General features: G+C 57.4%; 1 protein-coding gene across 18 annotated transcripts in view; it reads left to right on the forward strand.

Annotated features, from left to right (window-relative positions):
- ATP2B2 (ATPase plasma membrane Ca2+ transporting 2) overlaps positions 1–27,641 on the forward strand; it is a 365,670-nt gene that overhangs the window by 328,650 nt on the left and 9,379 nt on the right. For 12 of the 18 annotated variants that reach the window (XM_043442910.1, XM_043442919.1, XM_043442922.1 and 9 more), the window contains 10 exons: positions 861–1,102; positions 2,439–2,673; positions 11,578–11,757; positions 11,955–12,042; positions 14,437–14,543; positions 15,202–15,393; positions 18,476–18,689; positions 20,537–20,748; positions 20,891–20,998; positions 22,881–23,063. In XM_043442910.1, the coding sequence (XP_043298845.1) occupies positions 861–1,102; positions 2,439–2,673; positions 11,578–11,757; positions 11,955–12,042; positions 14,437–14,543; positions 15,202–15,393; positions 18,476–18,689; positions 20,537–20,748; positions 20,891–20,998; positions 22,881–23,063 (1,761 nt within the window). Of the gene's footprint in view, positions 1–860; positions 1,103–2,438; positions 2,674–11,577; positions 11,758–11,954; positions 12,043–14,436; positions 14,544–15,201; positions 15,394–18,475; positions 18,690–20,536; positions 20,749–20,890; positions 20,999–22,880; positions 23,064–24,775; positions 24,952–27,641 lie in introns of all 18 variants that reach the window. The other 6 variants (XM_043442920.1, XM_043442924.1, XM_043442925.1 and 3 more) reach the window with 2 other exon arrangements.

The raw sequence follows: 27,641 nt of genomic DNA on the forward strand, positions 1-27,641 counted from the left end.
CCCAGCATTGTTAAGCAACTATATTCCAATAAAAATTAATTATAATAAATGAGGAAAACAAACCATAGACAGTAAAATTTAAATTTTATTAAAATTTATGTCCACATAGAAAAAGACACTAAGATTTTTACAACGGTTATCTCAAAACACACACACACACACATACAATGGCACAGGGGAGTGTTGTGATGAACAGCTGTGTACCTGGATGATGGTTGTCACAGGGATCTACACGTGATGCCATTGTTCAGACCTAAACACACATAGAAGTGCTTTAAAACTGGTGAGATCTGAATCCAGCCGGGTCAGTTGTGTCATCGTCAACACCTTGGTTGTGTTCTTGTGGTCCAGTCACTCAGGAAGTGAGCACTTGGGGATGAAGGGCATGTGACACCTCTCTGTATTATTTCTTGTCGCCTGTGAATCTAGCACGAATCTCGAAATAAAAAGTTAAAGCACAGAGGGCCAGGATGAATACCAAATTTAAGTGAGAGTTTCCTTGTGGGACAAGGAGTGGGTTATGCAGAGGGGTACATGGGGGATTCAACTTGATCTGTTAGGCTTGCCTTCTTAAAAAAAAAAAAAAGAAATATCTGAAGCGAACAAGGCCTCAAGTTCTGCAGAGCTCGGTGGTCTGCGCACATTTTTTTTTTTTAAATTCTGTCACCAGTTTATGCTTGAAGTCTTAAAAAGCCGACCTTGGTTAATTCCCATCATCCAAGAGCCCAGACTGGGTCTGGGATGCAGAGGCCGGAGAGTGCGGGAGCGGGTGGGGGCAGCCCCACGCAGCCCCACGCAGCCCCGCCGCCCCGCAGTGCCCAGGTGGCCGTCCCAGTGAGCCCCCCTGCCTCTCCCCGCAGCCCCCGGAGAAGGACGGCGCCCTGCCCCGGCAGGTGGGCAACAAGACGGAGTGCGGCCTGCTGGGCTTCGTGCTGGACCTGAAGCAGGACTACGAGCCGGTGCGCGCTCAGATGCCCGAGGAGAAGCTGTACAAGGTCTACACCTTCAACTCCGTGCGGAAGTCCATGAGCACCGTCATCAAGCTGCCGGACGAGAGCTTCCGCATGTATAGCAAGGGCGCTTCGGAGATCGTGCTCAAGAAGTGAGTAAGGCAGCCGCGGTCTACGCCGGGGGCGGGGCCGGGGGCCGGGCCGGGGCGCCCGGGGTCTCGGGAGGGCCCTGCCCAGCATCCCAGCCCCAAGACCACCTGAGCAATCCCTCGCCCAGGGCTTTTGCTGCTGTTTCCTCTTAAATGGAAAAGGCACTGGTGCTGGGAAAGATAGAGGGCAGGAGGAGAACGGGGCGACAGGATGAGAGGGTTGGATGGCATTATCGACTCAATGGACCCGAGTTTGAGCAAGGTCTGGGAGATGGTGGGGGACAGGGAAGCCTGGCATGCTGCAGTCCATGGGGTCGCAAAGAGTCGGACTGGACTGAGCAACTGAACAACCTCTTAAATGTTCATGCAGAGAGTCCTCGCGCTTCCCCCTCTTAAGTCACTGTCTCATCAGGAAATTCTCCTGATTGTCACCGTTGGCGCCCCCTCCTGTCACTTCTCTGAGCGTGGAGTTGGTTGACAACACGATTTTCATTGTTAGCTCCAGGTGCCAGAAATAAACTCGGAGAACTAAGCAAGTCAGGCCCCCTCGCTGCACCCCAGTTTTCCCATTTGTACCTTGAAGGGGAATCCAGCCCTTATTACACATTAGAATAGCCCCAAGGAGATTTCTAAACAAACGAATGAACGCGGATTCCTGGACTTGCTCGAGACAAACTGAATTGGAACCTCTGATGTGAGGCTCAAGGTGGGGATTTGTTCAGTGCTCCCCCAAGCCATCTTGATGTGACCGGTGGGGTCAGAAACCCCTCGCCTAGGTTTTATGCCCTCTGAAAACCATTTTAGCTGTGAAACTACCTTTTCAGATGAAATCTTGTGAAAATGAAACAAAGTAGATAGGCTCTTGGTGGATGGCCTAAGGGCAGATACAGCAACCAGGCCGCCTGATTTCTTTTTAGTTGGTCCTGATTTCAAGTTCTTCCCTGGTAGCTCAGCTGGTAAAGAATCCACCTGCAATGCAGGAGACCCCAGTTCAATTCTTGGGTTGGGAAGTTCCCCTGGAGGAAGGCATGGCAACCCACTGCAGTAGTCTTGCCTGAAGAATCCCATGGACAGAGGAGCTTCACTGGCTACAGTCGATAGGGTCGCACAGAGTCAGACATGACTGAAGCAGCAAGCAGCAGCAGCTGATTTCAAACCTGCCTGGGGCCCAGTGGCCAGGACTATCCCAAGCGTTATGGGAGATGGACTGGACGGGCCCTGGATGACCAACCCTGGCCAGTGCAGCTCATCACTTGGGGTGTGGGGGTGAGCTCCGAGCCCATCGGCAAGAGGGTCCTCAGGCCCTTGGCTGCACCTGACTGACCCCCCCCTCCTCCAGGTGCTGCAAAATCCTCAACGGGGCAGGTGAGCCTCGGGTCTTCCGGCCCCGAGACCGGGACGAGATGGTGAAGAAGGTGATCGAGCCCATGGCCTGCGACGGGCTCCGCACCATCTGCGTGGCTTACCGCGACTTCCCCAGCAGCCCTGAGCCCGACTGGGACAACGAGAATGACATCCTCAACGAGCTCACCTGCATCTGTGTGGTGGGCATCGAGGATCCCGTGCGGCCCGAGGTAGGTGCCCCACCGTAGCACCCCAGGGAGGGGGCGAGGCTGGGCATCCAGCCTGCTGCCAGGTGACCTGGCATACGCCACCTCCCCGCTCTGAGCCTCGATGTCCCTGCAAGGCCCACTGGGTCTCCTCTCCACCTTCTCCTACACTTTCAGACTACTGAGACCAGCGAAGCCATGCTTGTCTGCTCGGGCCCCGGGGCAGAGCCCGCAGCCTGGCAGGCAGTGTCGCTGTGCCGTGGGGTCTGTCCTGGAACCGTCCACCCGATCACCCAGAGACCTTCTCTACGGGGCTCCAGGGACAGCCATGGGGGCCGCCCTGCCCTGGAAGCCTCAGAGGAGTCAGGATTTCCTGTCAAAAATCCACAGGTCCCAATTCCAGGGTCCCTGCAAAGGAGACGCCCACTAACAAGGTCACCGCACTCAGGAAGACTGCAAACGTGGGCATCCCCTTCAGCAGTTTAGAGTTCTCTGCATGCAGACCAAGGTTCCCAGTTAATTTTCCCTAGTGATGCAGCGGGCAGTCCGCCTTCGTCAGGTTTCCAGGGCAACAGAGCGGGAAAGTTAACTGAAGGTCACATTCTCAAGCCGAAGGGAAGGAGGGGGATGACAGTACCCCTCCCCACAAAGGCCGAGGGAAGTGATGCAACAAGTACACCTATTGGGGTGCTCCGCTGACAGTGGGTCTTCAGTCTCCTTTAGCTGAATCTGAATTCAGCTGGGGATTTGCGGGGTTGGGGGAAGATGGGACGTGCGTGCTCAGACTGGAAAGGGGGAGTGAGAAGAGGAGAGAGCGACCTTGAATCACCAACACACCACTGTGGGCAGGCAGAGCACACTCACTCCCCCCGGAGCCGGAAGTGGGGGCAGGACCCAGGAGGGGGCGGCCTCGGCTTCCTTGGGGACTAACCCCGCTGCTGGGCCCAGATGGACTTTGATTGTGGGATTTGGTGATGGCCCCTTGGGAGTGTCACTGACCAGGGTTCTTGGCCCCCTTAATCAATAGAAATTGATACAAGGCCAGACAAGACATTCAGGCTTTTTTGGGGCCCCTGCTACAGCAGAGGGGAGCAAGAATAAGTAACAGGTTCCATTAGGGGGTCTGCCCACCCCTTTGGTGGTGTTCTGAACAGGGGGCATGCGCAGTACCCTGCTTTTGCTCCCAACTCTTCCAAGTGGCAATAGGGTTCTTTTGGTCTTTTTTGTGTCTTGTTGTCTATAATTTGCCCCAGCTGGGCACGCATGCCGTCATTTGTTGTCCCTTATAGTTTCTTTTTGTTTTATTTATTTTTGGCTGCCCTGGCTCTTCATTGCTGTGTGCAGGCTTCTCCTTGTGGTGGCTTCTCTCGTTACGGAGCGCGGGCTCTAGGCACTTGGGCTCAGTAATTGTGGCACACGGGTTTAGTGGTCACATGGCATGTGGAATCTTCCTGGACCAGGGATCGAACCAGTGTGCCCTGCATTGGCAGGCAGGTTCTTAACCACTGGACCACCAGGAAAGTCCCCTTATGGTTCCTTTATATCCTGTTGCTTGAGGAGATGACTGCCCAGGTGCTAACCCTGCAGCAAAGCGTCCCAGGTTCCAGCCTGTCTTGGGGCCACCTTCCCCCACCGAGGGTAACTTCAGGGTGCCCCACTTAGCCTGTCACCATCCTCGGGGGGGCCTCTGGCTGTTCCCTGCTCTTCTTGGAGCCTCTTTCTTTCAAGTGAAGCTCCTGGCCGCAGTGTTGTAAGACTCTGCTTTCCAAAGACCAAGTGAAACCTGAGGGTCACAGTCGTGGGCTTTCACATTTAGGCAACAGGGAGATGGGTCAAAACTGTGAGTCTGGGCATCAGACAGACCTGGGATTCTGAGTCCCTCAGCTGTGTGACCTTGGGCCAGTTACATAACGTCTCTGAGCCTCCATCTCCTCATCCGAAGACTGGGGATAATAATAGTATTCTGAACACACACACACATGCCTCCTTCCTCCCGCCAAGAGCCTAAAATAGCAAAGGCAGTTAGTGCCTCTGGGGCTTGGCACCAGAGCCCTATGCATTTGCCTTCAGCCTGGAAGGCAAATCTCCCTGGACACACGGCCACTTACCAGTCTCCCTGGTAGAATGCCTGTTCATTACCAGCTGCTAATGGGATCAGGCTTTGCTGTGATGTGTTATACCCTTACAGGCAACTGAGAAGCACAGTGCGTAAAGCTGGCCTGCAGCTCCCCGGGCCTACCCGTCCCCAGAGCCCCCTCGGGCCCCCATGCCTGAGCTCCTGCCTCATCACACTGAAGTGGGGTGGAAAGCAGCATAGCACACACCATATGCTGTTTTCTGGTCGTGACCCCCAGTGATGAGAAATGTATTTTATGTCAGGACTCAGCAAACACACACACTAAACCGAAATCCGACTCTCACAAAGTAATGTGATGCACTCAAGTATTTTCTATTCTCTTCTATCTCTTCCTTTCTTTTTTTAAACACTGGTCACCACCCACAAACCTGATTTCACAACCCACTAAAGGGGCAAGACTCAAGGTCTGAATGGCTGACCTAGTCCAACCACCTTCCCATACTCCCAATTTGCAGAAGCAAACATGGAGACCCAAGCAGGGCCAGTGAGGTGCCCACAGTCTCGCTGAGTGCATCCAGGTCTCCTGCCTTCCTGTCCGGAGTCTCCTCCTGGGGGCCACAAAAATGAGAGGGCAGGTAGCTGTGGGTCAGCGGAGTAAGAAGAGGAGAGAGGGCCTGAGAGGGCTGAGCGGGGTCCCTACTGTTTTCTGTTGACACGAAGAATATCCAGAGAAGCTGGCTTCAGGCGCAGACTCTGGGAGGAGGTGTGGGCTTCCCAGGTTGACGCCAGTGGTAAAGAGCCCACCTGCCAACGCAGGAGCTATAAGAGACTCAGGTTCGATCCCTAAGTTTGAGAAGAACCCCTGGAGGAGGGCATGCAACCCACGCCGGTATTCTTGCCTGGGAAATCCCATGGACAGAGGAGCCTGGTGGGCTACAGTCCATGAGGTCGCAAAAAGTCGAGTGCAGCTGAAGCTACTTGGCATGCACACATACATGCTGTCCACCCAGCAGGGCTGGGAGCACGGTCAGCCCGCGCTGGAGGAAGGGGGCCTGGTCCCAACCCCAGCTCTGCCACTAGCAAGCTACTGAGGGAGGCGTACCCTCAATCAACACAGCCTGTGGTGACCTCTGTCTGCCCCGGGCTCACTCTGGGATGTGGATTTAGAAGCTGGAACTGTGCTGGAAGGAGGGGGCTTACTGGAGGGAAGTGGGTTCTCATCCCGCCCCTGCTGCTCCTTCCCATAAGACCTCCCATGCATTGCTGCCCCGGGCCTCAATTTCCCTATTTGAACAATGAGGAAGTTAGACATGCATGTGTGAGGGGCATAGCAGGGTTACTGGCGATACTAGTGAGAGTGTTGAACCTCTTCACCTGTCGACTCAGCAACTCCCGTGAGGCAGGGGTGGGACGCAGGGCCTGAGGAGACCAGTAGGTATGGGTTTTGATTTATTTGGGTATTTTAGGCTATGTGATTTATGGAGGCAAATTCAACAGGTTCAATAGCACAGACAGGGCGAAGGTGCCCCCATGCCAGCCCCAGACCCGCAGTCCCCACCACAGAGGCAGCCACGGTCACCAGTTTCTCAGGTTAGGGTCACGTGTGGGTCTGCTAAGTCGCTTCAGTCATCTCTAACTCTTTGTGACCCCATGGACTGTAGCCTGCCAGACTCCTCTGTCCATAGGACTCTCCAGGCAAAAATACTGGAGTGGGCTGTTGCGCCCTCCTCCAGGGGATCTTCCCCACCCAGGGATCAAACCCACGTCTATTATGCCTCCTGCATTGGCAGGTGGGTTCTTTACCACTAGCTCCACCTGGGAAGCCCCCACCCTAACCTTTGGGAGGACTGTCTCTGCCTACAGTGAGAATGTTTGTGAAAGTTCCCAGGACAACCGCGAGGCTGGCCGGAGTGAAGGGCCCCACCTGGACCACATCTAGGGCCCTACAAGCCTGGTCAGATTCGTTTGCAGCTGCTGCAGGAAAAGAAACTCTGCGTCCCTCAGTTTCCCCATCTGTCAGGGGGAGAAACGCTCATTACCTTCCTCCCTTGAAAAGACAAAAGACAGAACATATTAAAACAGGCTTGCCAACCACCCCCCCACCCCCAAGACACAACCACAGTCCATTTTCCAAGGCTGATGGAAGCCAGTGAGGATACAGCCGTCAGGAGAGCCACGGCTGGAGATTTGCCGTGTTATCCGGGGGCGTTTGGAGCCCTTGGAGTCACAGATGACTGCTGTCACCAGAAACAACAGATGTTTTAAAGCCTTTATTTAATGAAAACAGGAAGCACCCATTTCCTGGCTGGTTTTCCTCAGCGAGAAATATCGAGGATAATTTTAGTGAAAGAAGGAACTTTTTTTTTTACAGCTATTGTATCTATGGGGAAAGCACATTTCAACCAGATTGATGCCTCGGGGGCTTGAGTCTTTATCCTCTCTGCATCTTCCCTGCCCAGAACAGTTAGATGTTCCTTAGCTGTGCGTCACATAAATGAACGAGTGAGGCAATAAAAGGAAGGGCTAAGCAGCTGCAGGAGGTGTCCCATTGAGGTGGAGAGGCCCAGGATGGCTCCTGAGCGGAGAACGTTTCATGTGCAGGATGGAAAAGATCTGTGAGAACAGAGATTCAGGGAGAGAGGGCATCCCTGGTGAAGGGGACCACACAGGAAAAGGCAAGGAGGTGGGACGGGATGCTGGGTGTTTGGAGACTCTTGAAAACCCAAGATGGGTTGCTTTTCCTTTAAAAAAAAATTTTTTTTGTTTCAGGTAGACCATTTTTAAGGTCTTTATTGAATGTTACAATATTGGTTCTGTTTTATGATTGGGGGTGGTTTTTTTGGCCACGAGGCATGTGGGATCCTAACTCTCCGACCAGAGATTGAACCCACACCCCTTGCATTGGAAAGCCAAGTCTTAACCACTGGACCACCATGGAAGTCCCCCTCAGATTGAGTTTATGAGAGAACAGGTTGAGAAGGGAGCTTGGAGCTGAATTGGAGGGTTTGCACATGCCCGTCTATATCCTCTCACGTGGGTCAGCCTTCGAGGGACTTGAGTGCAGAGGTGTTTCATGATAACCCTCACTGACTGAGCGCCTGCCCTGTGCCCAGGCCTCTGCAAGCGTTCTGAGTGGCCGGCAGCCCCCGCCTGCAGACCCACGGCCTAGTGAAATGAAGGGTGAGGGAAAGTGTAGATGCTTGCTTGGTGCATGACAGCGTGAAAGCAGATGGGACTGAACGTGGCAAGGATGTCCAGTGTGGGGGGCACTGCTCAGAAAGGAAGCAGAGTATATCTCGCGGTGGCCAGGGGTTTCCAGATCTGTCCCCAGTCCCCGCCCCGAGTCAAGGAAGGTCAAAGACTCCTAATATACCTGACCCAAGAGCCATGGTGCGGCGCCCACCCCATCCCACCACCCCAAGCACCTGTTCCCCCGCATGCTCCAGGTGCCCGCGGCACCCCACCCCCTCATCTGCACCCTCACTCTGCATCCCCTTCACCCCTCTGGAGCAGAAAGAGCAGACAAGGACGCCTGGGGTGAGGCATCTCGCCAGCCTCCCCCACCCCCTCATCACCAGCATGCACTGGCCCCAAGCTTGGTGCCGTTCGCCTGTCACAGATTTCTGCGGCTGCAGTGAAGGGTGGAAACTACGGTCCCATTTTACAGATGAGGAAACCAAGGCTCAGTGGGGAGCCCGGGCAAGGCCCAACTCAGCCTTTTGGTCCCTGAGCCCTCTCTCCCCAAAGCAGAGGTGCCTCCACTGCACAGAGAAAATCGTGGGGGGCCATACGAATTAACCTCCTCCTTTTTTCTCAGTCTGGCTTGTTAGGGTGAGGCTCAGATGGTAAGGATTCCACGCAGGCAAATTTCAGCTCCCTGAGACCATCTTGAAAGCAGAAGTCCTTCTAAAACGTGGTACTCATCACCTCATTCCCAGTTCAGAACTTGCCATGGCTCCCAGGCCTGAAGGAGCGAGGCCCTGGTTCCCAGACCTTTGGGCCTCCAGCCCGTCTCCGGCTCCATGGCCACCGACTGGCCCCTACCTCTCACCCTCCCTCAGCCTCAGCCCCACCAGGTCACCTGCAAAACTGTCTGCAGCACCCTCCCTTTCTCTGCCTGCGCACCTCGTGGACAGTTCTCTGAAGCCAGAACCATAATGAAGTGGCTGTCTCTGCAGGCCCAGCATGGGCACAGAGCCAGGCATCCAAGCCTTAGTTAGTGTTGGCTAAAAAGAGGCAGTTTGAGCACCCCCTCCTCCAGGAAGCTCTCCCAGATTTCTCCTCCCCACACACTTCCTTCTTAAGTAACAGTGCCCTCCTCTGTGCTTCCAGAACCTTCTGTACAGATCTTTACTGAAGAGTCTATCTCTGTACAAGAGAATGTGTCTGACCCAGAGTTGTTGTTCAGTCTCTCGGTTGTATCCGACTCTTTTGCGACCCCATGGACTGTAGCCCACCAGGTTTCTCTGTCCATGAGATTTCCCAGGCAAGAATACTGCAGTGTGTAACTACTCTTTTATCTGAAAAACAGGATTTTGTGAAAAGATACAATAGACTTGCTCTACCGTGGGGCAGTCGGCCTTAGGAGGGGTGAATGCCCTGTCAACAGAGGCATGTAAGCAGAGGGGATGCCTGGGAGGGGATCTAGGCAATTAGCAGAGGGTCAGAGTCACCACCTAGAGTCCCTTCCAACTCCAAGTGCCTCTGAAACAACGAAACCTAAATTACTCCTTTTGGAGCTGGAAACAGATAAAGGTATGTTTTCCCAAAAGAACAGTGGCTCTTTCATGTCCTCTGGGGCAGGAGACAGCGAGGGGCTGCAGCCGAGTTACTGCCCTTGTGAGGACATCGGTAAATTATGTAAACGGGATCTCGGACCTTCCACACCCCCACTCCCTCCAGCTCTGTAAAAAGAGGTCACGTCTGGTCACGTGAGCAGCCGCCGTGGCACAGAGCAGAGGCCTTGATCACGTGGCCCCAGGCCCTGAGTGGGCACCAAAAGGCTCCTGCCCATACCCTGGAAACACACCCAGCGGTGGCCCACGGTCAGCGTGTCCCGCTCCAGCCCTTCCGAGGACAGGGAGAGCACTACCTGTCACCCCGGGACTGGCTTCTTAGAGAACTCGGGGAGCTGGAGAGGCCTCCCCAGCCTTGACCTGGGCCCCGCCTCTCAAGGGCATTTGTCTCTCCCTGCCCTGCAGGTTGAGGGCCTCCCAGATGGCTCAGTGGTAAAGAATATGCCTGCCCATGCCAGAGACATGAGTTCGATCCCTGTGTCGGGAAGATCCCCTGAAGGAGGAAATGGCCGCCCACCCTAGATCCCTTGCCTGGGAAATCCCGTGGACAGAGGAGCCTGGTGCGCTACAGTCCATGGAGTCGCAAAGAGTCAGACATGACTGAGCGACTGAACAGCAGCAGCAACATCTTTGAATTCTCTCAAAGATGTGACTTTTCAGGGCAGGCAGGGGTGAACGTGAGTTCTCAGACCCAGGATGTGCAGGAGGAGGGGGCGTGGGATTCAGTCACCAGGTCTGAGATGCTAAAGTGCTTCGGTCTTTCAGTAGAGCTGGGTTTTCTGCCCTCAACATGCCCTCTCCCCCTGAAGAATGTTTGGCAACAAATATTGCCTTCCTGTTGTGCGATTTGTCACAGCCCATGGATAAGAATCACTGGTTCAGTTAGTTGATCTGTGCTGTGTATAAAGGGCCACAGCAGCTCCAGGCTGGTTTTTTAAAGTATTTATTATGTATTTATTTTATTTTTGCCTGCACTGAGTCTTCACTGCTGCTTGCCTTTCTAGCTGGGGCAAGTGGGGGCTACTGTCTTGTTGCGGTGTGCTGGCTTCTCCCTGCGGTGGCTTCTCTTGTTGCAGAGCACGGGTTCTGGGTGTGTGGGTTCAGTAGTTGAGACTCGAGGGCTTTAGCTCTAGAGTGCTGGCTCAGTAGCGGTGGTACAGGGGTTTAGTTGCTCCATGGCATGTGGAATCTTACTGGACCCGGGATTGAACCCATGTCCCCTGCATTACAAGGCAGATTCTTGACCACTGGACCACCGGGGAAGCTCCCAGGCTGGCTTTTGCATCCTAATTGCTGGACAGATCCAGAGCTCTGCATAGGTGGGGTGGGGAGTGAGGGTGGAGTGGGGATTAGAGGGCAGAGTTGGGGGGCTTGCTGGCTTCTGGTTGGCTGGGTCTGCTCTGGCCTAATTGGCCAGATATAAATCTATCATTACAGCAAGGGCAGTAGACAGTCCTTATTCTCCCAGGAAGATGTCATGTTTTACATGAAGCCTGATCATTTGCATTTATCTAAACCAGTGTCACACTATGTAAATAATATGCCCTAAAACACAATGTTCTTCCCATGCCCACCTCCCCCCAAAAAAACCCCAAAAGTACACAAACGTATTTAACATTGCATTTGCAGGAAATGTGCATGTGGATAAAGCAGGGACAATATCCTGTGCAACAGTGCAGTGTTCTGCACTGCTGCCTGGGACCATATCCAAGAGGGTGTTTAGTGCAGTGTTTCTTAAAGTTCTTGTCCAAGTCGGAATAGTCAATGGTGTCATCTTAAGAAGCACTATCACTGTTGATAGGTGATGGCTGTCAGGGACACTGCAGAAAAGGATTGTGAGACCACATCAGGGTTTAATCAGAGTGTGCTTGGATCGATTAACAATGCCTGCCATGGGCATAGGAAGGGAGGAGATGGTCTGCGTGCCATCAGTATCTCCCAGTCACCTAGACCCCTTATCGTGGTGCTGCCTGTGAACAGGCTCTGGAATCCATGAAGGCAGGGAGGGCCTACCTAAGGTGCCATCCGCTCCATGGCTCCTGCCCTCCCTCCCAGGTCCCGGAAGCCATCCGCAAGTGCCAGCGAGCAGGCATCACTGTCCGCATGGTCACCGGTGACAACATCAACACGGCGCGGGCCATCGCCATCAAGTGTGGCATCATCCATCCCGGGGAGGACTTCCTGTGCCTTGAGGGCAAGGAGTTCAACCGAAGGATCCGCAACGAGAAAGGGGAGGTACGTGGCCCAGCGCAGAGGGTCCTCGGAGGGTTGGGTTTGGCTGGGGGGCCAGGAGGCCCAGGCATGCATGGCACTCTAGCAGCCAGCCAGTGTGCCGCTCAGAGCCCAGGGGTCTAGGCCAGTCCCCTCCCTCATCTGGGCCTCGCTTTCTCTCCTCGACCCCACCGACCTGCCCCTCCCCCATCCCTTTCCAGATTGAGCAGGAGCGGATCGATAAGATCTGGCCAAAGCTGCGGGTGCTGGCTCGCTCCTCCCCCACGGACAAGCATACCCTGGTCAAAGGTAAGACTTGGGCAGGCCGGACAGTGCTGAGGCCCAGGCACCAGGCCTCTGGGGCCTCCCTGTCCTAGCGCCTTCAGCTTCTTTCCAGGATGGCAGCAGCTCCCTCCTGGGGTTCCTGAGACCTGGGGACGCCCTAGGAGGCCTACCAGGGCCCACAGTGGCATGAGGAGGTGGTGGGCCTCTGGCCTAGGTCCCGTCTCCCATGGGCAGCAATGGAGCTGAGGGCTGAGGGGCCCACCGACGAGCTGATTTGGGTGGTATGTCTTTGCTAATGTTCGGTTTGAATGACTGGGTACAGACCCCGCTGTTCCCATTTGACGCTGTCTTAACCACTAGGTCTGACACTCGGCCCCCTTCCTTTGCGTGTGTTCCCAGTCTGACCCCACACCCTGTGAGTTTGAGAGACTTGGCCTGCCTGTTCTCTAAGGACACTGTCCAATGTGTGTGACCAGGACCCCGGGCATGAGCTGCCCTGGGAACAGCAATCTGAGACAGGAGGCGCAAAGCCAGTGTCCTTCTTCCCTGACTCCCTCCCGGGGGAGGACACACCCCTCGCTGAGCCCATCTCGCTGGCCAGATGCGGGGCACTTTCAGAGTCACACAGGCCTGAGTTAAATCCCTGGCTCTGCCCCCTGCCCTGCTCTGTGGCCTTTGGCTAGTGTCCAACCCCAGGACTCAATCTTTCCATCTGTTGAATGGCCATAAGGGGAAGTTTTCTGACTGTGGTCAGCCGTAGGGTGTCTTAGATTCATCTTCCAAAGGTGCTGCCCAAAGACTTGAATGGAGGCAGACCTGGCCTTAGAGACACTGAGCCCCTGAACTCCAGGAGACGCCCCCCAACCCGGCTCCATTTTTTATTCAATCACTTATTCATTCATTCACTCCTTCTCTTGACAAATGTTTACTGAGTATCTACTATGTGTCAGGCTCATCTCTTGGCCGATGTGGCCCTTCCCTCTTGGAATTCATGGCCAGGTCTCACCCAGTAGACATTGACTAGGTCATTTCCCTGCACAGAGGCCACACCAGTGGAAGGGGAGGCTGAGCAGGGCCCCCTGCTGGCCTCTCGCTCCACCTGGGGATGGTGTCAGATCGCAGGCTGTGGAAGGTGGGATGGGGTCCAGGGGGACCAACCTGTGCTTCAGGCGGGACAGGGAACTACACTGTGAAAGTCCAGAGGGGAAGATTTCCAGGCACTTTCAAGGGGTGGGAAGAAGTTCAGCTGGCTAGGCCGGGGCCTCCAGTGAGAGAGGGAGACGAGAGGAAAGGGCTGGAGAAGGGAGTCCCAGCCTCAGATCGCACAGGGCCTTGAACACACGGCGGTGACCTGCACTGCTAGCCCAGGAGGTGAGCTGCAGGAGGGCCTTGATGGAGAAGCGGTGTTTTAGACATCTCCCTCCCTGCTGCCAAGTGGAGAGCGGCCTGGGAAACGGAGGGACCGCTGGGATGGTCCAGCTGTGAGAGGGGATGCCGGGGGCAGGCTGGTGACGTGCAGGTGTGTGGGGAGTGGGAAGCCCTGAGAACTCTCTGTGGGGGCGGGCCTGGCCCAGATGGGGTGGAGGAAGAGGGGAGACGGGAGTCCAGGACCCCTCGGTGTGTTCCTGCCTGGGAGCCTGCTGCGAAGCTTACCAGGGGGCAGCTCGGTGTCGGGAGGACAAAAAGGAACAGATTTGAGGGGAAACGGATGCGTGTGGTTTAGGAGGCTGGGCTGGAGGCCCTCTGACATCCCAGTGGAGATGGCCATGGAGTCAGGGCTCAGGAGAGAGGGCCGGCCTCGCTGAAGGCAATGGCGGTGTCTGTATGCCTCGTGGGGGTGGAAATAGAGGAGCCGCCGAACCCCGGTAACTCCCACCTGATCGGTGGGCAGAGGTGGCTTCTTTCACTCGTCCTGTTCCTCTGGCCCTCACTCGCTCAGTGACGAGAGCCACTGTCTGTTCACTGTTACTTGCCAAAGGTTTTATTAAGGATGAGTATCTAGGGAGCGGTCATTAGCAAACGGCAGAGCCCAGGCCTCCTCGGGTGTGACCGGCCCCCCACCCCAAGCGGAAGATGCTGGGGAACAGATGGGTGGCCCCCCGGCCAAACCTGGCTCCCTTGGAGAACAGAGAGGCCTCTGGGGCTTGGACAGGGGAAGTGAGTTCAGCCAGGGTGGTCACTGCTGTGGCCCTGGGCTGCAGAGAGCAAAGAGGACGCTGGAGAGGCAGCAGGCCCCGACGAGGGAGTGTTGGTTGCAGGCCCCATGTCCCCTGCAGGTGCGGGGAGCTGGGATGAAGCTTGACGGAGTCGGGGGTGGGGGAGGGCAGTGGCAGGGCAGGGGCCAGAGAGGAGGCTGTGCCAGCCTGGGGCCCTCCCCGGGGTCCCAGGGCCCTGAGCACACACCCGCCCCGCCCACAGGCATCATCGACAGCACGCACACGGAGCAGCGGCAGGTGGTGGCCGTGACGGGGGACGGCACCAACGACGGGCCTGCGCTCAAGAAGGCCGACGTGGGCTTCGCCATGGTAGGAGTGCATGGGGGCTAGGCGGCAGCTGGCAGGAGCCCGCAGGCAGGGGTTAAGGGGATGCCCGGACCACCAGCCTCCAGCGGCGGAGGCGGGGGGGGGGGGGGGGTGCAGGAAGCCCAGTGCTCACTCTACCCACCCTCTGTCCACCTGGTGCTCCCAGAGGTCTTGAGGCTCAACTTGGCCTCAAGAAGGAAGGAGAGAGCTTCCTGCAGTGATGGGTCTCAGGGAGGGAAGAGGATAGAGTGGAAGGGCCCCCTTCCTGAAGGCAGAGGTTGGCCTCAAAGCTGGGACTTGAGGAGTAGGGGTGGTGTGTGTGTGTATGTGTGTGTGCATGCATGCACACATCCGTGTCCCATGTGGTGCCTGGGTTCCTGGGCCGGCTGGACTCCGTCACTGGGAAAGGCAGCCTCCTGCCTCCCTGCGGCCAAGGGCTGACCAGCCTCGTTTGGGAAGGAGAGGGCCGATGTTCCAAGGCCTGGCTTCTCCCAGCAACCACGTGGGCAGACATGCTCCCATGTGGTCTGCAGTGCTGGGGATTCATGTGTGTGTGTGTGTGTGTGTGTGTGTGGGCGGTGGTCGAGGAGTGAGGATGGTGCTGCTAGAGCTGCTTGCCTCTCCGGTCGCCCCACCCAGGCTCCTGTCCCCATCCTCACAGGGCATCGCAGGCACGGACGTGGCCAAGGAGGCCTCGGACATCATCCTGACGGACGACAACTTCAGCAGCATCGTCAAGGCAGTGATGTGGGGCCGCAATGTCTACGACAGCATCTCCAAGTTCCTGCAGTTCCAGCTGACCGTCAACGTGGTGGCCGTGATCGTGGCCTTCACGGGCGCCTGCATCACGCAGGTGGGTCCTCCAGGGGTGGGCGGGGTGGGGCAGCTGAAGCCCGGGGGAGGACAGGCACCACCCACAGGGACTGTCCCAGATTGTCACAGCTCCATGCCGAGGGCCGGGAACCACATCACAGAGCCACCCACGTAGGCACCAGCCACATAGAGTGCAGGAAAGGAGGCTCAGAGAGGTGGCAGGACTAGCCCAAGGTCAGCCAGCCAGTGGAGATACTGGCCCTCGTTCCAGGAGGCAGGAGAGGCGACCCTCCAGGAAGGCAGGGCCCCTGGCCATGTAAAGGGCCAGAGAGAGGCCGGGACCAGACAGGTGGCCAGCTGGCATCACGGAGCTGGCGTGGCCCTGGGAGCCCCAGCTCTGGCGTGGAGTGCATCAGGGAAGGCCCGGGTGCCTGGGTTCCTGGGCTGGGTGGACTCGGTCACTGGGAGAACAGGAGCCGGCCCCACCTTCACAGCCAGGTCTCTGGCAGGCCCGTGTCCTGCGCCCCGTGGAGCTGGCAGGCAGGTGCCAGTCCCCACAGCCTCACTGCTTCCTCACCCACCTCGTACAATGGGGACTGTGTTGATCCCCATTTCACAGAGGCAGAAACTGAGGCCCAGAGGATGGGCCGGGCAGGCCCCTGCCATTGCTCCCGCAGCCTCCTGCCTCCCTGCGGCGAAGGGCTGACCGGCCTCACTTGGGGAGGAGAGGGAAGGCCTCTCCCAGCAACCATGTAGGCAGACAAGCTCCTGCCCACAGGAGCCCCCAGAAGCCCAGAGGCTCTGGAGGACAGAGGGGCCCATGGGGTACCTGTTCAGTTCAGTTCAGTCACTCAGTCGTGTCTGACTCTTTGCGACGCCATGGACTGCAGCACGCCAGGCCTCTCTGTCCATCACCAACTCCCGGAGTTTACTCAAACTCATGTCCATTGAGCCAGTGATGCCACCCAACCATCTCATCCTCTGTCGTCCCCTTCTCCTGCCTTCAATCTTTCCCAGCATCAGGGTCTTTCCTAATGAGTCAGTTCTTCGCATGAGGTGGCCAAAGTATTGGAGTTTCAGCTTCAGCATCAGTCCTTCCAAAGGATATTCAGGACTGATTTCCTTTAGGATGGACTGGTTGGATCTCCTTGCAGTCCAAGGGACTCTCAAGACTCTTCAACACCACAGTTCAAAAGCATCAATTCTTCGGCGCTCAGCTTTCTTTATTGTCCAGCTCTCACATCCATACGTGACTACGGGAAAACTGGAAAAACCACAGCTGTGACTAGACAGACCTTTCTTGGTGCCTGTACCTCTGTCCTAGAGAGCTGTGTGGCCCAGGGAATGGTGTTCCCTCTGTTGTATTCTGAGCCCTTGAGGACACACATGGCAGCTCCCAACACCCCAGCCGAGAGTGAGAGCCCTGGGTGCAGGGTGGCTGGAGCGGAGGTGGGGAGGGGCGTCCCTTCTGCTCACCAGGCCCTTCTCTCCTGCTCCGTGGACAAGAGGCTCCCTCTAGTGATGGCTTAGGGAGGAACAGCCACTCACACCAAGTTTCTTGGAGACCACTGGTGCCACATGGGGAAACTGAGGTCCAAAGGGACTGTGTTTGCCTGAGGTCTTGTATTGAGTTGGTGGCAGGGCTGTGAAGGCCTTGGTGAAGATAGAGGGGCCCTGACCCCAGGGTGCATGTAATCAGAGGAGGCTGATGGGCAGGAAGAGGCTGAGGGGAGTGGGGAGCATGACTGAGCTGGCACGGCGGTGGGAGAGGTGGCCTGGGGGAGGGGAGGTGATAAATATCTAGGCGGTGAATGGGGGTGCAAGGTGTAGGCAGTGGGGCCTCCGGAGCCACGCTGAGAGGACCAGGGCACAAGGAACAGCCCACCCCAGGCTGTTAGGTGTATAGGGCCTGTGGGCTTCCTGGAGGAGGTGTCCCACCCCTGGGCGAGGCTGAAGCCACAGGGCCAGGCCTGGGCTGGAGGGAGGGTGATGTGGGGCAACCACAGCAGGGGGGCAGGGCTGAGGAATGGGCCACAGGGAACACAAATTTAAAAGGTAGGGGAAGAGGGAGCTGGAGAAGGAGGAGTCAGAGAGAAGGGTGCCCAGAGAGGGGTCAGGTTGCAAAGTGGAGGCTGCAGCCAGATACCTCAAGGTTCAGTGAGATGAGCCTGGAAAATTATGCCTGAATCTGTGACAAGAAAGGTGCTGCTGCCCTTGGGGAAAGACGTTTTGGGGGATGTGGAGGTATGAGGAGAGGATGGGGGACAAAGCATGGGGTCTATCCACCTTCAGGCAGCATAAACCACATGATAGGACTGTGCACAGAACTGTATGAATGTGTGATCCCAGTCTCAGCCAGGGAGACATGTGGAAGGATCCACCCCAGAACGTGGATGGCAGGAAGCCCATAAGTGGTGAGATCCTTGATGAAGTTTGGCTTCCTCTGTGCCTTACTTGCCCAAAGTTTCTACCTGGAAAACATTTTTTTTTTTTTTTTTGTGGAGTTATTGAGACATACAGTACTTGCTTCAAGTAAAGGTAAAAGGTGAAGAGAAATTGGGTGATGGTAAAGAGAAATTGGATGGTAGTGAAAAGGGGACAGGGTGCCAGGCACTGTTTGTGAGACAGGAGAGGCCTGAGTCATTGATTCATTGATGGTTGAAGGGAAAGAGGCAGCAGGAAGCAGGGCAGCTGGGGTCTGTGTGGAAGATGCTTGTGGGGGCTTTTGGCCTTAGCCTGGAAGAGAGACATGGCCAGTGGGGGCTGGAGGGGAGGGGTGAAGATGGCGGGGGTGTGGCTATATTTACAAAGCACAGGGTTTGGAAGTGGTGGCCGTGATGCCTGGGGCTTGATTTTCTCCCTGGGGGAGAAGACAGCGCTGTGGAGGATAGGGCTGGGTGGTTCTCCACGGAAGGCCCCACAAACCTACTCAGCACCCACTCTGGAACCCTGGGGTGGGCCGGCCAGCCAAGGGAGACACAGCGGCAGAGCTGGCCTCAAGGGGAGCTGCTTACACCCTGGCAATGAGCCCCACGCCAGGCACATCAGGGCGGTGGTGGCCAACCTCCCATCATAAATACCTAGGAGATATTTATCACTACCCTCTCACCCACGGTCCCCAGGACTCCCCCCTGAAGGCAGTGCAGATGCTCTGGGTGAACCTCATCATGGACACATTCGCCTCCCTGGCGTTGGCCACTGAGCCGCCCACCGAGACGCTGCTCCTGAGGAAGCCGTACGGCCGCAACAAGCCCCTCATCTCTCGGACCATGATGAAGAACATCCTGGGCCATGCCGTCTACCAGCTCACCCTCATCTTCACCCTGCTCTTCGTCGGTGAGTCCCCTGCCTTGCCCACCCAGGACTCCATGGCCCAGGCCCGGCCGCTCTGGACTCCCAGTCGCCCGCCTGTTTGCTGAGGAGGTAATGGAGGCCCAGAGAGGTGAAGTTAGTGGCTTGGGGTCACACAGCAAATCCTGGGTAGAGCCGGGCCCTGGCCCAGGTCTGGCAACCCCAAGGCCTGGGCTTTTTCCACTGAGGACAGCTCTGGACACTGTGTACACACTGCGCAAGGCGGGGCTTCATGCCAGCCCCCCAGAAGCCCGAGACACTAGTGGGAGTGACCGGCCCCTGCTCTCATCACTGCCACACTTGACCCTTGCCCCGTAGGAGGCTCCTCACCAAGGCCTCCCTGGGAAAGAGCCACACACCTGCCTATAAGCCACACTTTTCTTGGGCACCTGTGCCACCACCCCCATGACAATGAGGCACCAGGGACAGAGAGGGGAGGTGACTTGCCCGAGGACATGCAGCCAGCCTGAGGGGGCACCTGGACTGAGAAGAGACCTGGCTGGAACCCAGACTGGCCTGGCTTCCAGGGTGCTTCCAAGGTGATCCGGGCAAAGTCGACCCCCAGCACCTGGAGAGGCCCAGAAGCAGGCAGATGGTGGCCCAAGGTCACACAACAAGTTGGGGCCAGTGGGATTCCCCAGATTCCTGAGCTGGGCTTTCAACACCAGCGAGCCTGGATGGGGTTGGGGCGTGAGCCCACTTTTCAAAGGGCAGTTCTTATTTGTTGTGCTGGCAGGACAGTTGTAAAGATGATCGTGAGAAGCCTGAGAGGATGTTCGGGAATGCAGAGCTAGGAGAGACTCGCAGAGAAAGCTGTCAGCTGGGGAAGAAAGGTGGAGAAGGCCCCTGGTTTACTTGCTGGCTTCCCCACTGCAGCATCTGCTCTGGGTGCTTCTGGATTCAGCTAGACTCTCACCGTCAGAAAACCCCACAAGCCCTCCCAGCTCCAGCTTGTGCAGCTTTGCAAAAGGACACAGGATGGCATCAGGCATGCCATGGGTGGTGTCCGCAGAGCAGCAGGGAGCTGTGTCGCCCCCACCACGTGACAGCCCCCTCAAAGAATGAGGCCAGCTGGGTGGGTCTGGAGCCAGCCTGACCTGGAAGGCTCAGCATCCATGTGGGAACCGTCTCTCCTGTGACAGCCCCTTGAGCTCCAGAGGTCTCCGCAAGGACATTCTCAGTTACAGGCAGCCACACTTTTAGGGGGAACCCAAAGCTACGGCTTCCGTGGTGGCTCAGACAGTAAAGAATCTGCCTGCAATGCCGGAGATCTGGGTTCAATCCCTGGGTCAAGAAGATCCCCTAGAGAAGGGAATGGCTACCCTCTCCAGTATTCTTGCCTGGAGAATCCCAAGGACAGAGGAGCCTGGCGGGTTATAGTCCATGGGGTCTCAGAGAGTCAGACACGACTGAGTAACTGAGAAACAACATGAGCACAGAAAGCCAAGGCCTCCTGCCAGACGTTCCGAGGTCACTCCCCGTCCTCCCAGGCCAGATGAGTTTGCCAACCAGGGACTGTTTTTTATAAGCCCTGTTGCCCAGAAGCACAGCTGGCCTCCCGCCTTTACCAGATTTCCTCAAAAAAGTGGAAGAAAGTTCACCCAAGGCACTTGAGCCCTGGAGGAGAAAGGGTACTGTTACCCCTTCATTTACACCCCATGGCGCAGGCCCACCTGGCCCCCCAGTGCTCAGAGAGCACCTCCCGCATCTGGGTGACCCTCCTGGCTACTCAGAAGAGGCCCCCACACAGAGCCAGGCATCCCCCCCACAGGGCCAGGCGTCCCCCCCAAGTCCCGACCCTCAGCCGAGCTCCCGCCCTCTCGACTTGGCAGGCGAGAAGATGTTCCAGATCGACAGTGGGAGGAACGCACCCCTGCACTCACCGCCCTCCGAGCACTACACCATCATCTTCAACACCTTCGTCATGATGCAGCTCTTCAACGAGATCAACGCCCGCAAGATCCACGGCGAGCGCAACGTCTTCGACGGCATCTTCCGGAACCCCATCTTCTGCACCATCGTGCTGGGCACCTTTGCCATCCAGGTACCAGGCCCCCACACTGGCCTGGCTGGTGGGGGGGCATCAGTGGGCAGCCGGAGCCCCTCAGCAATGCCCTGGGAGCCCAGACCTCTGAGCTGACCCCCGATGGCCTTTCTGTCTCTCTCTCTCTCCTCTTCCTCTCCAGATAGTGATCGTGCAGTTTGGGGGAAAGCCATTCAGCTGCTCCCCATTGCAGCTGGACCAGTGGATGTGGTGCATATTCATTGGGTTAGGGGAGCTCGTCTGGGGCCAGGTGAGTGCTGGGGGTGGGCGGTGCAGGAGGGGCCTCTCGGCAGGGACGCTCCGGAGGGAGCACTGGCTGGGGGAGTCCGGGATCCTCACCTATAGGTCCTGGCTCCTGCAAGGATTAGCTGTCTGGCCCCCATTTCTGGGGGCTGGAGCAGTGGGGGTTGACCCTGGTCTCACATGATGGTCATGTGGGTATCACCACTATGATTTTTGCTTCCATCTATATACCCCGCTGAGGGGCTTCCCAGGTGGTGGTAAAGAACACACCTGCCGGTGCAGATAGATGCCAAAGACAAGGGTTCAGTCCCTGGGTCGGGAAGATCTGGAGGAGGGCATGGCAACCCATTCTAGTCTTCTTGCCTGGAGAATCCCATGGACAGAGAAACCTGGCCGGTGGGCTACATACAGTCCATGGAGTCTGAAAGAGTCAGACACGACTTAAGCGGCTGAGCACACACACACGCACACACATACCGCTGATTCTGTTATTTGATATTTTCTTTTAATCCTGTCTGGTTTTTTAACTGAAATTTATTTCAAAAGGCAACTTATATTACTAATATGATTGAAAAATAAGTATTATTTGTCATAAACAGAAGCTGATTTAAAAAAAAAAAAGTAACAAGACCAATGTTATTAAATTCTAACTAGATGTTATGGCCAGCCAAGGCTCAGAGCCTGAGGCGGCCGGTTGTAAAGGGTGTCACAGGCGTTGTGACGCCCAGCAGAGGCTGCTGCAGAGAGCTCCGAGGGAATGCAAGACGGGCGACCTCTGCTGCATCATGGTGCTGTGTCTGCAGCCATCCATGACCCTCCCCAGCTCTGGAGAACCCTGGGCTGGATCCTCTCCAGAACATTCCCCCACTAGTCACACACACATGCACCATCACGAACTCACAGCTTGCAGCTCAGAGGACATGGTATCTGGATCTAGGCGGAGGGGCCCCAGCAGACCTAAGACATTGGTCTTGCCTTCAAGCTGTTTCCAGGCTAAAGTGGGGAATTCCAGTGACAGAAATTAACTAGAAGGTCAAGAAGGAACTTTAGTTTCACTCAAAATAATCTTTAAACTTCAGAGTGTCTTTGGAGAGTTGATAAACTAGATTTGACTTAGCAAGCCCATTCGGGGCACCCTTGAGCCTGGATATCTTTGTCTCATGGGTGCCCGCTCCCTCAGGGAGCCCTTGGCATCTGGACGAGCTGGTTCCTGACCCCTAAGGATGATGCCATCTCAGACTCCCAGGGAACCCCTGAGAGTGTCCAGACCAGCCCCTCTCTGTCCCCAGAGGAGATGTAAGGGGCCTCTGACCCCAGCCACCTTAGTTACCCCATAGGGCCTGCCACTCAGGCCTCAGCCCCATGGACAAGCCCTTTGGAGGAAGAGTAAGAACGAAGACAAAGCGCCCTCCCATATCGCCTTCCCTTCCAGGAGGGCAGACGTTCCAAGAGTCTCCCAGCATTGACTGCCCCCAGGCACCTAAGCTCCGAGGCCCTGTTGCCCAGGGTTGGGCACCCCAGGGACCTCAGGAAGAATAAGCCAGCGACTTAGACACACCATCTCCAACTCTGAGAACTGCCCCCAGCTTTCCAGAAGGGAAAGCTAGAGCTCAGAGAGGCTGCATGACTCGCCCAAGGTCGCCTGACCGGTGAGGTCTGGGGTAGTCAAGTCACACCTGTGTCCAGCTCCCAAGATTTCCCACCATGTCCCGGTGACTCTGCAGGATCCAGGGAATTAGAAAGAAATCTAAAGATTGGGTTGAGGAAGGGGGGAGGTGAGCTAAGGAACGAATTGATGGGAACTGGGTGAGTGACAGAAGCCGGAGGGAAGGGAGGGAGCGGCCGGCCCCCTCCGCTGACGGTGACGCTGACGGCCTGGCCCCCCGCAGGTCATCGCCACCATCCCGACCAGCAGGCTCAAGTTCCTCAAGGAGGCGGGCAGGCTCACGCAGAAGGAGGAGATCCCCGAGGAGGAGCTCAACGAGGACGTGGAGGAGATAGACCACGCCGAGCGCGAGCTGCGGCGGGGCCAGATCCTGTGGTTCCGAGGTCTGAACCGGATCCAGACCCAGGTACCGGCGGCTCCCGGGGCGGGTGGGCGGGGACGAAGATGAGGGGGCGGGCCCAGATCCCCTCTTCTGATCAGCCTCGGGCAAGTGCCGCGCGTGCACTCAGCCTGGCTGAGCGAGGGAACGTCCTACCTCCCCGACTACTGGCCACGCCCACCGTGGACTTTGGGGGGAGGGGTGCCCCTGCAGTGGGGTGGGCTGGCTGTGAGGGCCCAGGTGAGTGGGGGGTTCCTTTCAGGGCTGTTGGGGGAAGGTGGATCAGGGCTGCCGGGCGGCCACCAGGAGGGTCAAGCCCCGTGAGGCCAGGATGGATGCTTGAGGCCAGGGCGGGCCCCAGATTCTCCCGGCCAGGGGGTCAGCCCTGAGCCCGGCTCTTCTGCACATGCACACACAGCTTTCTCCTGGGGCAAGGGGAGGGCGGTGGAGCTTCAGGGCGTTGAGTGAGTTCAAGGGGGAACAAAGTTCAGTTTTAAAACACACACTGCAAGGACACACACGCCGAGCACTGGTGTGGGATGTGTGTCCAGCCAAGAGCAGGTTTCTTCCCCAGAACAGAGCCTCCCACCAGGCGACACACGCCAAGAAGGTGGGGCCCCCACACTCTCACGGGGTCGCGCTCCCTGGGTCAGCGTTGCAGTTCCCAGGTGCTTTCACAGCCCTGCGGGGGCGAAGAACAAAGGGACCAAGAGACCAAGAGTGGGGTGGTCTCCTGCCCAGCCGGCCTGGGAAGGTCATGGCGCCCCACCCCATCCCCTCACCCTCTGGGAGGCATGTCAGGGGCCCCCACCTCAGCCCGCAGCACCGCGTGGCCAACCACTGCATTTCCATCCATTCGCAACACAAACAGATCACCTGGGCTGCCTCACCCTGCACAGGGCGCTGTCCCAAACATCTCCTGGGCCTTTCCAGCCCCCCACCTAGCTTTAGAGGTAACTGACGCCTTGGGAGACAGCCCTTTGTGAGCACTGGGTGCAGGGAGGAGCTTGCAGACCCAGAGCCTCCTGATGGCCAGCATTGCAGGCTCTGGAACTAGCCCTCCTGGTGGTCCCCGGCCCCCCACTGCCCACGAGGGCTGGCAGCTGTCACACAGAGCCCTGGTGCTGACACCCAGCCCGGCCGCCAAGCCCAAGGACTGTAGTTTCTTGAGTGGGCACGAGTCCCGTCCAGCCTGACTCTTACCAACCACTAAGTGGGTCAGCGCTTTGTCCCTCACAGCGTAGCCCTGCCAGGCAGGTTGGCGGCATTGCCCCTTCTGAAGGACAAGAAACTGCCTCCGGGCAGTGACCTGTCCAAGGTCACCTAGCTCGTACGTGACAGAGTGGGTATCTGGGCCAAGGGCGGTCCTCCCCGGAGTCCCCTCCACACCACTGCGGCTCCACGCCTGGTCCCAGGGGCTGAGCACCCCCTCTGCCTGCAAACCCCATGTTTAACATCCCCCCCCAGCCCCGCCCCCAGCCCACCGGCCCCCAGGCCGCTAGAGCGGTGCTGCTCCCGGGCCCTGTGTCTCCCCACTCTCCCCGGGCCCCGGGAAGCCCAGGTGCCCGACTGAGCAGACATCTCTCAGAGCCTTGGACGTGTCTGGTATTGTCGTCTTGGTGTAAGTGGCGTGTCGTCTTGCCGTGGCTGCGGCTGTCCTCGTGGCGTGGCGCCTGTCAGTCGTGAAGCTGTCGTGTCCGTTCTCTTCGCAACTTGTCTCGTTCTCTCCTCCGTTGCAGATTGAAGTAGTCAATACTTTCAAGAGCGGGGCCTCCTTTCAGGGGGCCCTGCGGAGACAATCCTCCGTCACCAGCCAGAGCCAGGACGTAGCCAATCTCTCTAGCCCTAGTCGCGTGTCGTTGTCCAATGCTCTTTCCTCTCCGACCAGCCTTCCTCCTGCTGCAGCTGGGCGTGAGTGTGACCCCCTTACCGCCTCGGGAGCCGCCGCCGCCAGCGCCATGCGGGCAGGCGGGCAGGGGCCGGGGGGCAGCCAGCCGCTCGTGGTTAGGCCGAGGGAGCTGAGGGGCCCCGGCCATTGAGGAGGAGGGTCCCAGATGATCAGCCAACCGCAGCCAGGCATGGGGTGGCAGTCCCTTGGTGGGTCAGGGTCAGGAGTTACGGACCAGGCCGTCGTGGGGTCAGGAGGGTCACGAGTGGTCAGAAAGTCTGGGTCAGTCAAAGGATCACCATCACTCGGGGAGGTTTCAGTGATCAAATGGTCGCAGTCGCCCACAGGGTCACGGAGGCCAAGTGGGGGTGCAGTCAGCTGGGGGGGTACGAGGCGTCCCAATCAGTGTAGGGTCGGGAAAAGCCTGGCTTATGAGGGTCAGGGTTGGCCAGGAGATCACAGTCTTGCAGTCAAAGTCAGGCCAAGGATCACTGTGGGTCAAGGGAGGAAAGGCTGTCCGGGGTCATGGTCAGCCACAGTGAGGCCCACCCAAAGGGAGCACTGCAGGTCAGGGACCACAGTCGGTCAGGGGACCCGGGCCCCCATGGGGATCACAGCCCGAGGCCCTGTGCCCCGTCATGCAGCCCCTCCGTCCTCTCCCCCTGTACATCTGACAGCCCCGGCTGCCTCGTACCCTCTTCTCCCTGCAGCAGGGCTTGGAGCACAGTGAAGGCCTGAGCCCTCCCTGGAAGGGACAAGGCTCATGAACCCACTCCACTTGACCTCAGTAGAGAACGGCGGGGGTCTCATCCAGGCTGGCTGCCAGCGGGCTCGTGGACTGGTCTGACCCTCGGCTTCCTCCTTTCTCATTGGAGGGGCAGCCTGACTCTGAGCCCCTCCGTCAGCTTCCTCCCATGAACTCATCTCCTTATACCACGGCTTCCACCCAAGGTCACTCATCTCTAGCCCTGTCTAGATCTTTCTGAACCCCTAGTGGCCTCAGGCCCCAGAGGGCACAAGAAGATTCTGTTTACCACCTGCCTCCCTTCCCAGTCAGCCCCTCCCAAACCACAGGGGAGCTGCAGTCTGGTTCTCTCGGGTTGTGTGCTAACGCCCAGCCCTCCGGCCTCTTTCATGAGACTCCAGGCCTCATCTCTTGTAGTTTATAAGGGGCCTCTATCCTCTTCTAAACACAGAACACCCAAAACACACATCCTCTGCCACCAAGCAGGAGAGGCCTGCGTGCTGGGTGGGCACGATGCTGTCCGAGCCCTCAGGCCGGAGGCGCAAGTCATGGGGCACCATCGGCGGTGTGTCCCACGGACCTTTCCGTGGGTGCAGCCCCGCCGGGTCGCGAGATGACGGGAGGCACGCAGAAATGAGGCAGAACTCTGTGCTGGTTTATCAGCACGAAAACGCAGCAATGGGGACACCAGAGGCGCCCAGGGCAGTGGGGCCACTTGAGCAGATGGTGCCTGGGCCTTGTTTCCCGAGGTCTTGTCACCGGAAGCCAGTGCCAGGCTCTCTCTGGGCAGCAGGCACTTTGATCCCACACTCTCGCCCTTCACATGAGAGGCCCCGCCTCAGCGGGGGGCCCGCACCCATCGGCCCTACTCCCGCACCAGCCAAGCCTTGGCCTTGCTCAGCGGTGCCTCCTGAATCCGAGCATGGAGACCAGAAGTGCTCGGGGCTGGACAGCCAGTGGGGAGGAGTCCCTTTCCCTCCATTCCCACGTCCCTCCTGCGTCCCTCCAGCCGGTCTGCTGCCAGGGGGCGGCCTCCAGGTCCAGTCCTTGCCTTCCCTGGCCAGGTTTCTTGAAGCGTGGCGCCCCACTCGTCCTGGCCAGCACGGAGCTCCCAGAGCTTCCGGCCACCCCACAACATCTCCCTTGGTTGAGCCTCGCATCTTAGCTCTCATGTCTCGAGGAAAGAGTGCAGTCGTCTCGAGTCCTTTCTTCTGTTCTTTATAAAGCACTCAGTAAGGCCAGTCCTGGGCCAATTGGTTCTCAACACTTTCCCTTCAGAGAAATGCCCATCTCCGCCTGCCCTTCGCTCCCTTTCTCTAAGCCAGCTTCCTTTCAGGCCAGGTTGATCCCTTTAGCCCATGAGGTGATCCAGCTTTGGAACAGCATTTGAGAAGGAGCCTTCAGGTCTTGCTCATGACCCATCATTTTCTCAGAGGACCCTAAGGGGGCTACGCAAGCATGACTCCCTCACTCAAGCACCATCCAGCATCTCTCCAGGCATCACGCCTCCTTAGGGGTCTTGCATTCCTACCTGTGATTGCAGAATCCAGCCTGTGACTCTGGGTCCGTGCTGGGACCTTTTCTTGGGCATCAGGTCTCCAAAAAGAGCCTGGCCATCCCCCTGCACGAGGGTACTTGTTCCAAAAGGGATCAAAGCCTTTGTGGTCTCAACACACAGATTTGGGTCAACACAGTCATGACTCTAAATATATACCCCTGAGTTTCTCCTTTGCTTGAATAGTTTCTATAGCCATGTCACCTCCTCCCATCTCCAGGGACTCCAGGAGTCCTCTGGGTACCAGGCAGGTCCCTCCAGCAGCACAGAGGCTTTCTTCACATACGGTGTGAAGCATGTGGCCAGGAAGCAGGGCCCCACATTGGGTGGATGGAGAGATGGGCTGCCCCTACCTCCTCCGAGCAGGATCTTCCTCCCAGGATTCTGGGTAAAGGAGGGTGCCTGCTGAGTCAAAAA

This window comes from Cervus canadensis, chromosome 22 (assembly GCF_019320065.1).
Source record: "Cervus canadensis isolate Bull #8, Minnesota chromosome 22, ASM1932006v1, whole genome shotgun sequence".
NCBI lineage: Eukaryota > Metazoa > Chordata > Mammalia > Artiodactyla > Cervidae > Cervus > Cervus canadensis.